Source organism: Eurytemora carolleeae, unplaced genomic scaffold, assembly GCF_000591075.1.
Source record: "Eurytemora carolleeae unplaced genomic scaffold, Eaff_2.0 scaffold23, whole genome shotgun sequence".
NCBI lineage: Eukaryota > Metazoa > Arthropoda > Copepoda > Calanoida > Temoridae > Eurytemora > Eurytemora carolleeae.
This window is the reverse complement of record NW_019396045.1, coordinates 43201-55401: the sequence shown is the minus strand read 5'-3', so window position 1 is coordinate 55401 and position 12201 is coordinate 43201. Positions and strand designations below refer to the sequence as shown.

Below are 12201 nucleotides of genomic sequence, written 5' to 3'. Positions count from 1 at the left end.
CCCCCCCCCCCCTCATCCCTCCCGAATCTTTCTGTTAGCTAAAATATATTCTTTTTTATTTCTGAGCAAAATATAATTCATTTGAATAAAAGGTTGAACGTTTTCAGTGTTATTTTCCCCTGTATATATATATATATATATATATACAAGAATATGAAATCAAGTTTAAAGATAATATACAAAAATAAACAAACATCAAGAAATATCTAAGAATATCATTTAGGAAACCAGTATTTCTGCATTACTTTAATATACTTCTTACATAACTTTAATGTCTTTTTTTGTGTGAAAGATCAAATAATTGTTTTTATGATTCAAATATTTGTGTTTACATGATTCAAATATTCGTGTATATATGATTTAAATATTCATTTAAAAATTAATCTATTCTTGAAGGAAAAGTTTATGAAGAAAAAAAATAAGGATTCAAATATTTGTGTTTGCATGATTCAAATATTTGTGTTTACATGATTCAAATATTTGTGTTTACATGATTCAAATATTTATGTTTACATGATTCAAATGTTTGTGTTTACATGATTCAAATATTTGTGTTTTCATGATTTAAATATTTGTGTTTTCATGATTTAAATATTTGTGTTTACATGATTCAGATCTTTGTGTTTACATTATTCAAATATTTGTGTTTACATGATTCAAATATTTGTGTTTCCATGATTCAAATATTTGTGTTTTCATTATTCAGATATTTGTGTTTTCAAGCAGATCCGTTCAGATTTCGACAATTTTTGTTTATACAACAAAATTTTAATCTGACAAGGATTCTTAACATCTCAGGTAATATTGAAAGCACATAAAAGGCAGACTAACTACACTAGGAGAATATTGTGGTTATTAAGTTACAATAATCATAAAATGTTTAAGCAGGATGACGACTGAATGTCACAAACAAATTCAAAGATCTAAGACGACTTTCAAGTCGTCTTGCTACTGTCATGTTTCGTGGGACACCATGTACATTCCGACGGTCCTTGCAGTATATAAAGCATCAATTAATGATGTCGTATATATATAACATAAAAATGTGATATTTCGACGACCACATGAGCCCCCTTTCTCAAAACAATATTTAAGGTAATTTTTATTTTCTATTGCTTATAAATCAAAATTAAAAAATGTTCAAAAGCTAATAAAAAATATTTAATTTTAAGTACATTTTCACAACAACAAGAAAATCACAGCATCCCACACCAGCACAGGAACTTGATAGTCTTCCAATGTTTACTTTATGACGACTGTGTTACGTTCTTCATTATTTATTTAAAAAGTTGAACTGCACAGGATTACCAAAAAATGTCAATAGTTTAGTGATGAGCTAGACACGCGAATATATTTTCTGTCAGGCCCGTAGCCAGGGGGGGGGTGCAAGGGTGCAGGTGCACCCCCCTTCCTTCTGAAAGGGGGGTGCAATGACGAATTTGCACCCCCCCCCCCCCCAGTCCCATATAAAAGAAATTGTTTTTCATAATTTTCTAAAATCTAGTTACCAATAATATAGCTCAAGCAAGAGTTGATTCCCTTTCCAAACCAAATTATAATCTTATTGTGTGTTACTCATTATAATAGCCATTTTTGGGAGTTTCAAAAACATTATTTTAAGCGAGGATATTTGTCATTTTTAGTCAAAGTAGAAGGTTTTTTTTGAGTACTCAAAAATTCACTAAGAATGTCTCAATGTCTCAATGTCAATAAATAAACTCTTTTAAACAAAAAATTAGAAATTTTATTTTTTATTCATCTTCATAATATCATGATGAGGCCGAGGGACAAGAAGCCTTGATTTTAAATAATGAATTTTTTCCTTAAGCTAAAGTACCATTCATTTAATTTTTATGGATATTGTATATGAAAACTGAAAAGTTTCAGACACTAAAATCGAACACTTAAAAGCTTAAATACACTTGTTAAAAAGGTTAGTCGTTATAGCGTACATTGACAATGGAATAAAGAAAACCATATACCACCGTAAAAACAAACCAAGCTTTAAAAGAAAAAAAAAAATTTCGCCGGCGGCGCGCTTCTTTGCACCCCCCCTGGAAAAATCCTGGTTACGGGCCTGTTTTCTGTCATTATACTGCAAATTCTGCAGAACGGTTTTGTAAATAATGTAAATAGTAAAGAAAAAAGTAAGTTTACTCCTGCAGAAATATTTCAGTAAATTTCACTCTGTAGTTTTATCCTTTGTAAGTATTTTTTCATTATTTTTTCATTATTATTAAACATCTTGAAATAAACATATAATTGTTACAATATCTGGGTTTTGAAAATCTAGACCGAATCTATGCGAATTAAGGACGAGTAAAAAATTATCCGGTTACATGCATGGTGTCCCACGAAACATAACATGAGTAAGACGATTTGATAGTCGTCTTTTATCTTTAAATTTATTTGTGGCATTTAGTCGTCAACCTACTTTAACAAGAATGATCCTTAAAACAATATTAACAAAATTTCCTAATACTGGGATTTCCAAAATGTGGTCTTTTTTGTGCTGTCAATAATACCGGAGATATTAAGAATTTCGTTCAAATTTAAATTTTGTTAAATTAAAACAAAAATGTCGAAATCTTGACAAAATTAGTTATATCTCCGGTAATATTTAAAGCACAAAAAAGGCAGACCACATTTCGGAAATGCCAAGACAAGGGATATTTTGTGATTAAAAACTCCAGAATTATACGATTACGAAAATTAGTTTTACGAATTACGAATAAATGTTGCAAATTATTTCGAAGATCAAATCGAATTGCTACTGTCATGTTTCGTAGGAAACCCTGTATTAGAAATTCAATACAGGGTGTCCCAAGAAACATGGGAATTGAATGACGATTTCGATATCGTCGTTTTAAATAATTCCTTGATTTAGTTTCGTGATACCTACTTAGAAAGCTTTAAATCGTAAGATTTTCGTCTGCTATGTTTACAATTTGTTTGTTTATGTTTTGACTGCATACGGTTGTAGTAAAGCAAGAAAATTACAGTATAAAAACAGAGTGAACTTGTTCGTTGTACATCTTGCAGAGACATTATAGACACATCTTTACAGTCTTTTACCATTTCATAAAATAAACTCTAGCAGACATAATAATACTATTGCTTTTGAACACAGGTATTACAATGCTGATTCATAACAAAGACGATCTCGAATTCGTCACAGAATTCACATGTTTATTGGGACACCCTGTACATTATCGTTTTGTTTTTAATCTTCATGACAGAAACAATCTCAAGAACTGACGAGAATCAACCTAGACCGAAATATATTTTCAATAAATGTGGAACTAACATCTACTTTTTTTGGTCCATCACCATCACCGAATTTTAAATTAATACATTATTGTTCTTCTTACTGGCTCTCCGATAAGAGGAGTTATGATCGATTTCAATTAGAAACACTTTTTACTTCTACGACTTTTTGATACAAATTATTTTAGCTGTTGAGTAATGCATTTTAGACTCTCAAATAGTCCATGAACATAAAAACAGAACCATTTAACTAAATTTTTTTCGTAAAAAGTTATTTTGTAGCTTAATTGAATTTTTATTGCTTAATTGTCGTCTTCCTATTCAGCAGTTTTAAGGGTCTTACTGTAATGCGCCTCTAATTCTAAAATGTATTATGAAAAGGGGGAATCGATTAAAAGTTATTTCTCTTAAATGTCGTCTTCAAGTTTTTAATTATGTTCACTTCAGTGATTTATGAATTTTACGATAAAACAAAAACCTGTAGGTCAAGACAAATGTGGCACAAACAAATGTACATTGGCGTTAAAATCGTGAAACAAGATAAACTTAGTTAAATGACAAACATAGGATAGAAACAAACGTTTGACAAAGTCAAATGATTTACATGTACACAATCAAGGGCGGTTTCAGGGGGGGTTCACTTCATTCCCCCCACCTGAGGGAAATTAGGAGGGGGGTTTACCCCCTCTAGTTTTTTACAAAGTCTTTTCTAATTTAAATTATAATTTTTATTTTTGTATGAAAATAAATAATTAAGTTTACTTGTAAAAATAAACATAAATATTAAGGGTGAAATTTTTTCACAAATTTGAGAGGAATCATTTGAAGTATAATTACTAATGTATTTTTTTCAAAATTGACAATCGCAAATGGCCTTTTGTGAAAAAAGAATGTTTTTTTTTCTTATAAGTTAAAATATGTCAGTATGGACATCAAAAGATCCGTCTTTCTGCAAGTCATAACGGACAAAGCCATTTTACAAGAAAATTAAAAATGGTCAAGCTGGCGCTGAAAAACTAGATAAAACAGCTGATTTTGTGATTTCCCTAATTTTTTCCCCTTTAATGCTCCTAGTTCGCATTTATTTAAATATTTTTACAAACTGTTTGCTGCGTACAATTGGGCTTTGCAAGACGAATTTTTAATACACATATCGACATATTTTAAAGAATTATAAAATCACTTGTTTACTGTTTTTTTTGGTCACACATAGCCATTTGCGATGGTCAGTTTTGATGTTATCGAAAAATACTTTTAACAAATGCTGCTTAAAATTAAAAAACACATGAAAAACATGTTGTACTCGGCATATCAGGAATATGTGATATGCATATTGCTCAATGCTCTGATTGAACAAGGTCGTCTATTACCACCGGCAAGTTTGTCAACCTGGAAGAATGGCGATGCACCAAAAGAGGCTTGCCTCAATTTCGGACATCAGTGCCTTTAATTCAAGCGGCCCAAAAAAACTAAATTATTGTAGATTGGATTAAAGGAGGATATTTAAATTTTTTTTTATTTTGAACAAAAATTCTTTTATTTACTTTCAGCCTTCTGTTGGTAATTTTTAACTCTAAAAATAAATATAACAACTATTCGCAGTCTCTTGCAAGGAATATTAGCATGATTTAAGAATAATAGCAGAAAATAAAAAATAATTCTCCCTTCATTAGAATAACATGATATTGTTACCATTTAAAAGTGGTATGAAATGAAAGAAATCTATAGCCTGAAAACTGATATGAGTAAATCTACAGAGTATAGGAAAAAATGTATTTACAAGTAAAAAATTAACAAATAAAATAATACTAATGAATCATGGAAAGCCAGAGCTCTCCGCCTTTTATTAGCCTCGTACGACGAGTTAATCTTCCGTCTTTTGACCCTTGGTCATAACTGACTCTATTTCGGTTTTTTCCCAGGCATATCATATTCTCTCCTTTCAAGCCGTGGCTCATGCCTATTGGCTTGAATTTAAAATAGAATTTGGGGCAACGGTGGCTTCGGTTGTCCATGCATACAAACATGCGTTCAAAGCATGTTTTCTAGGGTTGGCATTTTCTAGCAAACAAATATTTCTCCACGTTATACGCAAGGCAACTTATTATCCGCCCCACTTTCTGTCTTACCTATAGCTATATACGAAAGAGCTAATATGTTGTCTTCTTTATAGGCCAGACTACTTGCAATCCCAGCTTAGTTCTGGGTCGTATGAGGACTGAAGGGGTCACATCAATAGAACTATCCAATCTGAGTTTAGCTCCAGGTTTGTATGAGAACTGAAGGGGTTACATCAATGGAACTATCTCTATTCCAAGCTATTGAGCTCACAAGGGTTACATCTTTGCTCTATGAGGACTGAAGGGTTTAATACATCTTATTTTGATTCTGTCATCCTTAATGACAATGATTGATAACAGAATTACATTACAAAAATACATTTTCCAATGTTTCTTGGATTTTTAGATTGTGATCTATGTATATGATAATTGTAGATAATTTTTGTCTTTTGTTAACTTTTGTCCTCCCTGTAGGAGAACATTATTTTTAATTGTTTCTTTAGTCTCCAAATCCTGGTTGTGCAATATCAGGATCATAGTGATCTCAAACATCTCATTAGCCAAGGAACATTAGGGACAAGTTCCACTGTCCTTGCTCTTGCTCCTCTGTTCTCCGCCAGACCTCCGCCTCTGATCTCCAGGTTGATCCGCCGAGCTACAGTCTCCCTTTCTGTCCAGAGCCAGAGATTTAAAATATTCAAGAAAATACAACTCAGGTCCAAACTATTGTTGGGCCTTATTTACAACATGGGCTTTCTGATTTGCATCTAATATTCCACTCTATTGAGTTCTAAAAACTGTTGAATTTGGCAGATTTTAATGGTAGGAATTGGCCCATTCCTGGTTTTTATAAGAACAAGACTCAATATCTAGCCTTATTCTTCACTAAAACCAACAAGGTATGTTTTATTTTATTAGGTCTATCAATGCAAGTCAAGCCTAAGATCTCAAAGCCGTCAATCACGTGACACAAGCTGTCGTCAGAGTTGGGTCTAAGATTGGGTCTTAAAGCTGGAGCTGGAGCTGGAGAACATAATGCTCAGGCCTGGCGTGAGAACTTGTATATCATTAGATTCTGTTCAATGATTGAATTAAATACTATGGGATATAAAAATCATTGTTGTTCTCTACATTTAAATTACAATCGATTGGTATCCATTCTCCCATTCTTGGTTGGAGCATTACAGTATTTTTAACTTTGGCAACTATGAACTTTTTTTCCCAAGGAAATTGATTTCCCCCTTCTTTACCCTTTTCATTGTCATTGCCATCTTCATTGTCAGTCCAAATACTAAGCTCCCATCTATCTCTACTTCCTGCTCTATTACTTGATCTACATACCATGTATGACCTACTCTCTGACCTACTTCCTCTACTCTATATCCTGACTTACTAATTATTGAGTGATTGATTTTTATACTCCCTGCCCTTTGCATTTTTTCAAGAGATGCTGCTCTGGTCCTGGTTGAGGTTCTGCTCTCACTCCTTGGATGTCTGGGAGGTCCTAGAGGTCTCTTTGCCCATGCTTCATTAAGAACTGGTCGCACTGTTTGGGTTAAGGACAACATTTTTTCCGATATTATGCTTCCTGTGTTCCTGACTGTTGACAGTAAACTTGTACAAGATTTTCTCTTGTGTGTTCTTGGTGTTGTAGGTGAATGAGATTGGTCAAATTTGTTTACTGGTTTCGAGATTCTTGTTGACCTCCATTCTTTAGAACCTGATGACTTTCCTGATGATCTTCCTGACGACCTTGCTGTTGACATTGGTTTAGGTACTGCAAGTTTTTTAATTTCTAATTCTCCTGTTTTGCTCTGAACATGTTTCTTTTCTGGTTCTGCCTCTGATCTGTAATCTGGTTCAGCCTCTAATTCCTGTTCTGACTCAGAAAGAGGCCGGTGAGGCTGCTGAGGTTAACTGTTCTTCATCTAACGTTTCTTGTAACATATTTGAAATTTCATCCTGTTCTATTCCATCAAGGTTGAAGCTGAGGTATGTAGGGATGTTAACAATTTCATTTTTAAAAGAACGTCAAAAAAACGAAAACGAAAGGATCGTTTTTAAAAAGTTCTTTTTTTAAAAACGGTGGTTTTCATGCCCACATGACAGTGGTCATTGGTGAACACATGGGGTACAATTTCTTTTTTTAATCGAGAACCTTTCCAAGAACTTCATTATTTTCTAAATATAAATCTTTCCATAACTGGTCCGTGACTGTTTTATCTTTGATTTGAGGTTTGACTGCGTTAATAAAGGGTTCACTTTTTTTTAACTGTACACATAGAACCATGAGCTATAATTTCTCCCAGGGTTAAAATAATGTTGTTTCGGAAAGATTCATCTATAAATTGTTTAAATACTTAGCATTTTTGTGTCTTGTGTCTGTACACTATTGCCACTGCTCCTGCAGTTAGATCCAACTCATTGACAGGAAAACAGTCAGATTTTCTGCTGGATTTAGTGGAACGGTCACCTCAACGCCAATTGTGTCTTTTTTTTCTCTGACAGACTCTCCCCCTTTCATTCGCCTTGTATGATGAGTTAACCTTCCAGTTTTAGTTTTCCATGCATTCAAACATGCGTTCAAAGCATGTTTTTTGAGTTGGCATTTTCTAACGAACAAATATTTCTCCATATTATACACGAGGTGACTTATCACCCGCCCCACTTTCTGTCCAACCTATAGCTATATACAGAAGAGCTAATACATTGTCTTATTTATAGGCCGGACTACTTGCAATCTGAGCTTAGCTCTGGCTTCGTATGAGGACTGAAGGCCGTGAAGTGGTTACATCAATAGAACTATCCAATCTGAGTTTATATCCGAGTCTGTATGAGAACTGAAGTGGTTACATCAACGGAACTATCCCTATTCCAAGCTATTGAGCTCACCCTGGTTACCTCTTAGCTCTGAGTCCGTACGTATGAGGACCGAAGGGGTTACAATATATGTTTAATGTTAATGAATAAAGTTCAATCAATAATATTTTTTTATTCAATAAATAAATGGATTAATTATTAAGACATTTGCCTAACCTGTTGTATAAAGAAACTGAAATTTTTTGTTGGGTTAGGGCGGCGAATAGAACTTTTTAGCAGTAGAGGAGTGATGGGGGAAATTTTTTAATAATGGAATTTATGTAAGAAAGTCCCGGGAAAAAAAGTTTCTGGAAAAAAACCTGAATATAAAAACTTTGGAAAAAGTCCGAATTTTCTCAAGTCCTTGAAAAAATGTCACTGGAAATAAAGTCCTATGTTTTGGATTCCTGGGACTTTTTCTTGAAACTTTTTTTTTCAAGTACTTTTTTGGTGGTTACCAATTAATATAGTGCTAACATCAGAATTTCAGAAATGTCAGCAAATTTTTTTTTCGCGGGAATATCTTTCTTATCCTAAACTATCTTAAATTCTGAAACAGCCCTTGTACATAATGAACGTACATTGTACATGTATACAATTGTACGTACATTGAACATGGGTTTCATTTTAGCTTAAACGAAATCTATTTTATACTTTGATTGGGTGTCTGTTTGTTTGTTTGTAACTGATAAACGTCAAAACGGCTGAACTGATCTGGCCCCGAATTTGTTGAGGTGTCTTACATGACCCCAGGGAAGGTTCATGAATGCGCAGAATTACAAAAAATTGTCTCCAAAAATTTGTCGTACAATTTTGAAAATCTACGAAAGAAAATTCGCAAATCAGGAAAAATCAGCAACATTTTTTATAATTGTTTTATCTAAGAGAAAATGCTGAAAGATTGAGCAACAACAGTTTTTTTTATGAAATGTCTATGAAATTAGGGTAGTACTCATACCGTCATAAGTATTAGTACTAATCCATTTTCATAATCAACGAAAAAATAATTGTAACTCCGCAATATTTTTTTTATTGTTTTATCGCAGAGAAAATGCTAAAAGATTGAGAAACATATAAAATTTGTAATAAAAGATGGGTGCGAACCCCCCTAGTATATAAAGAATTGATTGCGGTTGGAGCTAAAAACTTTTAATTTTGACACACTCGACTAGCCATTTACATTTTAATATATAAGTGATACTATATACTATGTTTCTAAGCAAAGGTTTCTGCTATAGTAATATTAAAAAATGTTATAAATTAGATTTATTAAAAATTTTCTTTTTATCAAAAAACTTACTTGTAGTCGTGCAATCAAAACACTCTGTAGTTGTGGCTGGAAAAAAAAGATAGCTAAAGTTTCCAAAAATGAAAATGAGTAATTTCTGCATAAAATGATATTGTATATTAGTTTATTTATGGGTTTATTTAAATTAAGAAGAAAAATAAAAGATATTTTGTATTCAATTTTTATTTTGCCAGAGCAGCGAGGAACTATTGTGTTTGATTCTCGTAATACCGATCAAAGACGTTGCTAATAGTATTAAGATCGCCTTTGATCCCGATTGCTCGATCTCAATATCCACTGTGGACACTTATAATAAGGATCAATGATTTTTTTTCATTTCAACTTTTCCTCATTGGTAAAGTCAAACCTTATAGAAATCCAACGTATAGAAACTGCTAGGTATAGCAACAAGGCGTATTTTCCGGGAGAACATTTTTAATACTTTTGAGAAATTAAGTAATCAGTGTGAAGAAGATATAATTTTCATAAAATCCTTTTATTTCAATGGTAACACGGAATTTTGTTAAATCATATTAGCATTACTGGAGAACTTTTTTTTATATTTTTGAGAAAAAATAACATTAATAATCATGTTTTACAAAAACGTTTAATCTTTCAAAAATATAAAAAAATATTCTCCCGGAAAATACGCCTTGTTGCTATACCTAACGATTTCTATAGTTTGGATTTCTATAAGGTTTGACTTGGTAGATTACCATGCGGGATATCGAATATAGATTTAATTAATTTATTATTCTCAATACTAAAGTTCCCACTATACTTACGTAAAACACACTGGTATTCAGACCAATCTATCTGATCAAATACGCCCTCTGCCTGAAGAAAATATAGATATTAATAATTTTTAAATTTAGATTTAACAATGGAATAACTCCCATCATTACTTTTCTCATATTTTATCATTAGAGGACTGAGTATGTCAAGATCATCATTTCATTACAGGAACAGGTTCACTTGGATCCAATGTACAAGGTGTATGTTCGACCCCATCTTGAGTATGCAGTGCAAGCATGGTCCCCATGGACACAAGAAGATATTAACCTACTGGAGAATGTGCAGTGCAGAGCTCTAAGAATGACGTCAGGTCTGGCAGGGGAAACTTATGATGATAGATTGATTGAGATTGGTTTGACCTCTCTAGAGGCCAGACGACTTCGTTGTGATTTAATACAGACCTTGAAAATTCTACATGGATATGATAATGTTGATGAATCTTCATGGTTCAGCAGAACATGCGATACAGCGAATATACTGACAAGACAATCCCATTGTAGTTTTAATTTAAATGTGAAGCAATTCAATTCTAACGTGAGAGTGATAAATCCATGTGACAGTTTTCCAGATTATGTTAAAGAGTTTAAAACCTTATACATTTTCAAGAACAGTTACGATGATCATGTGAAAAATGTCGAGCATATATAGTGAAAAATATCCAGTTTAAGAATCCCTTATATTACCAAAAAATGGTATCAAAGCGAACCCAAAACAATATAGCAATATATATTTTGTAGATTTACAAATAAATTGTAAGTCCTCTGTGTTAAGAATATATATCCTTGTATTTATTTTATTTATATTGTATATCAATATTGCTTACAGATAAATGTAAATGTAAATTGTAACTTTTTTGTGTAAGGTTTATAATATCTTTTTGCAACTGTTGTTGTAAATGTAGATCCTCTGTGTGAAGGTTATATCCCTGTGTATATGAAGTATAATCTACCATGATGTGCAATTCTAATTCATTATCTGTATTAATAATATTATTATCTTAACTATTTGTATGTTGACCCAGCCGGGCTAGCCCGGTCAGTTCATTTTTACCTGTTTATAAATAAAGTAGTTGAATATCATTTGTTGATTAGAACGGACGTATACAGAGCCTTGAGTGTTGGCNCTGTGTGAAGGTTATATCCTTGTGTAAAATATTTACTTTTATTATCTTTTTTTAAATGTAAATGTAAATGTAGATCCTCTGTTTAAAGGTTATATCTCTGTGTAAAATATTTACTTTAGTAATCTATTTGTAAATGTAAATGTAGATTGTAAATTCTCTGTGTGAAGGTTATATCCCTGTGTATAATATTTAAGGTATGGAAACAACAGTTTTAAAATCCTAGATGCATTATTTGTGAAGAAATTAGTTTCCCAACCACAAAACGTTTCAAGAAATGAAAGCAGAGACGTCAATTGTAACTCATCAAACATAAATGAGGAGCAGGCTGTTTAAAAGCAATTTATCTAAATTATTTTTTGTCGATATTTCTAATTTAATATTAATCAACACCTAAAGCTATTAATTTCAATTATTTTCTACATTCCAAGGGTTATCCAGGGAATTATACTTTGACTGGGGTTTCTTCAATATTTTAAGATCCTATATATATACGCATTGTAAATTCTCTACTTTTTCTTTACCTGACATGTCAGCATAACGAATGGAGTGGCAAACCAATCTCTGTCAAAAACTTGTCCCTCCGGACAAATATAGGTCAGGTTAAACCCAACAGGAGGTGCAAGATCTTGATCTATAAATAATGATATCATTAGTATTGTTATTACAACAAATATAGGTCAGGTTAAACCCATCAGGAGGTGCAGGATCTTGATCTATAAATAATGATATCATTAGTATTGTTATTACAACAAATATAGGTCAGGTTAAACCCAACAGGAGGTGCAGGATCTTGATCTATAATGATATCA

The 12201-nt window shown here is 32.4% G+C and overlaps 1 protein-coding gene across 1 annotated transcript in view; it reads right to left on the bottom strand.

Moving 5' to 3' along the window:
* Positions 1 to 5860: 5860 nt before the first annotated feature.
* Positions 5861 to 12201, bottom strand: part of LOC111702245 (sushi, von Willebrand factor type A, EGF and pentraxin domain-containing protein 1-like) — a 20419-nt gene continuing 14078 nt past the window's right edge. Inside the window, exons 12-14 of the mRNA XM_023473878.1 lie at positions 11914 to 12023; positions 10260 to 10311; positions 5861 to 5997 (exon numbers count right to left, since the gene is read on the bottom strand). Of these exons, the coding sequence (XP_023329646.1) occupies positions 5861 to 5997; positions 10260 to 10311; positions 11914 to 12023 (299 nt within the window). The remainder of the gene's footprint in view (positions 5998 to 10259; positions 10312 to 11913; positions 12024 to 12201) is intronic.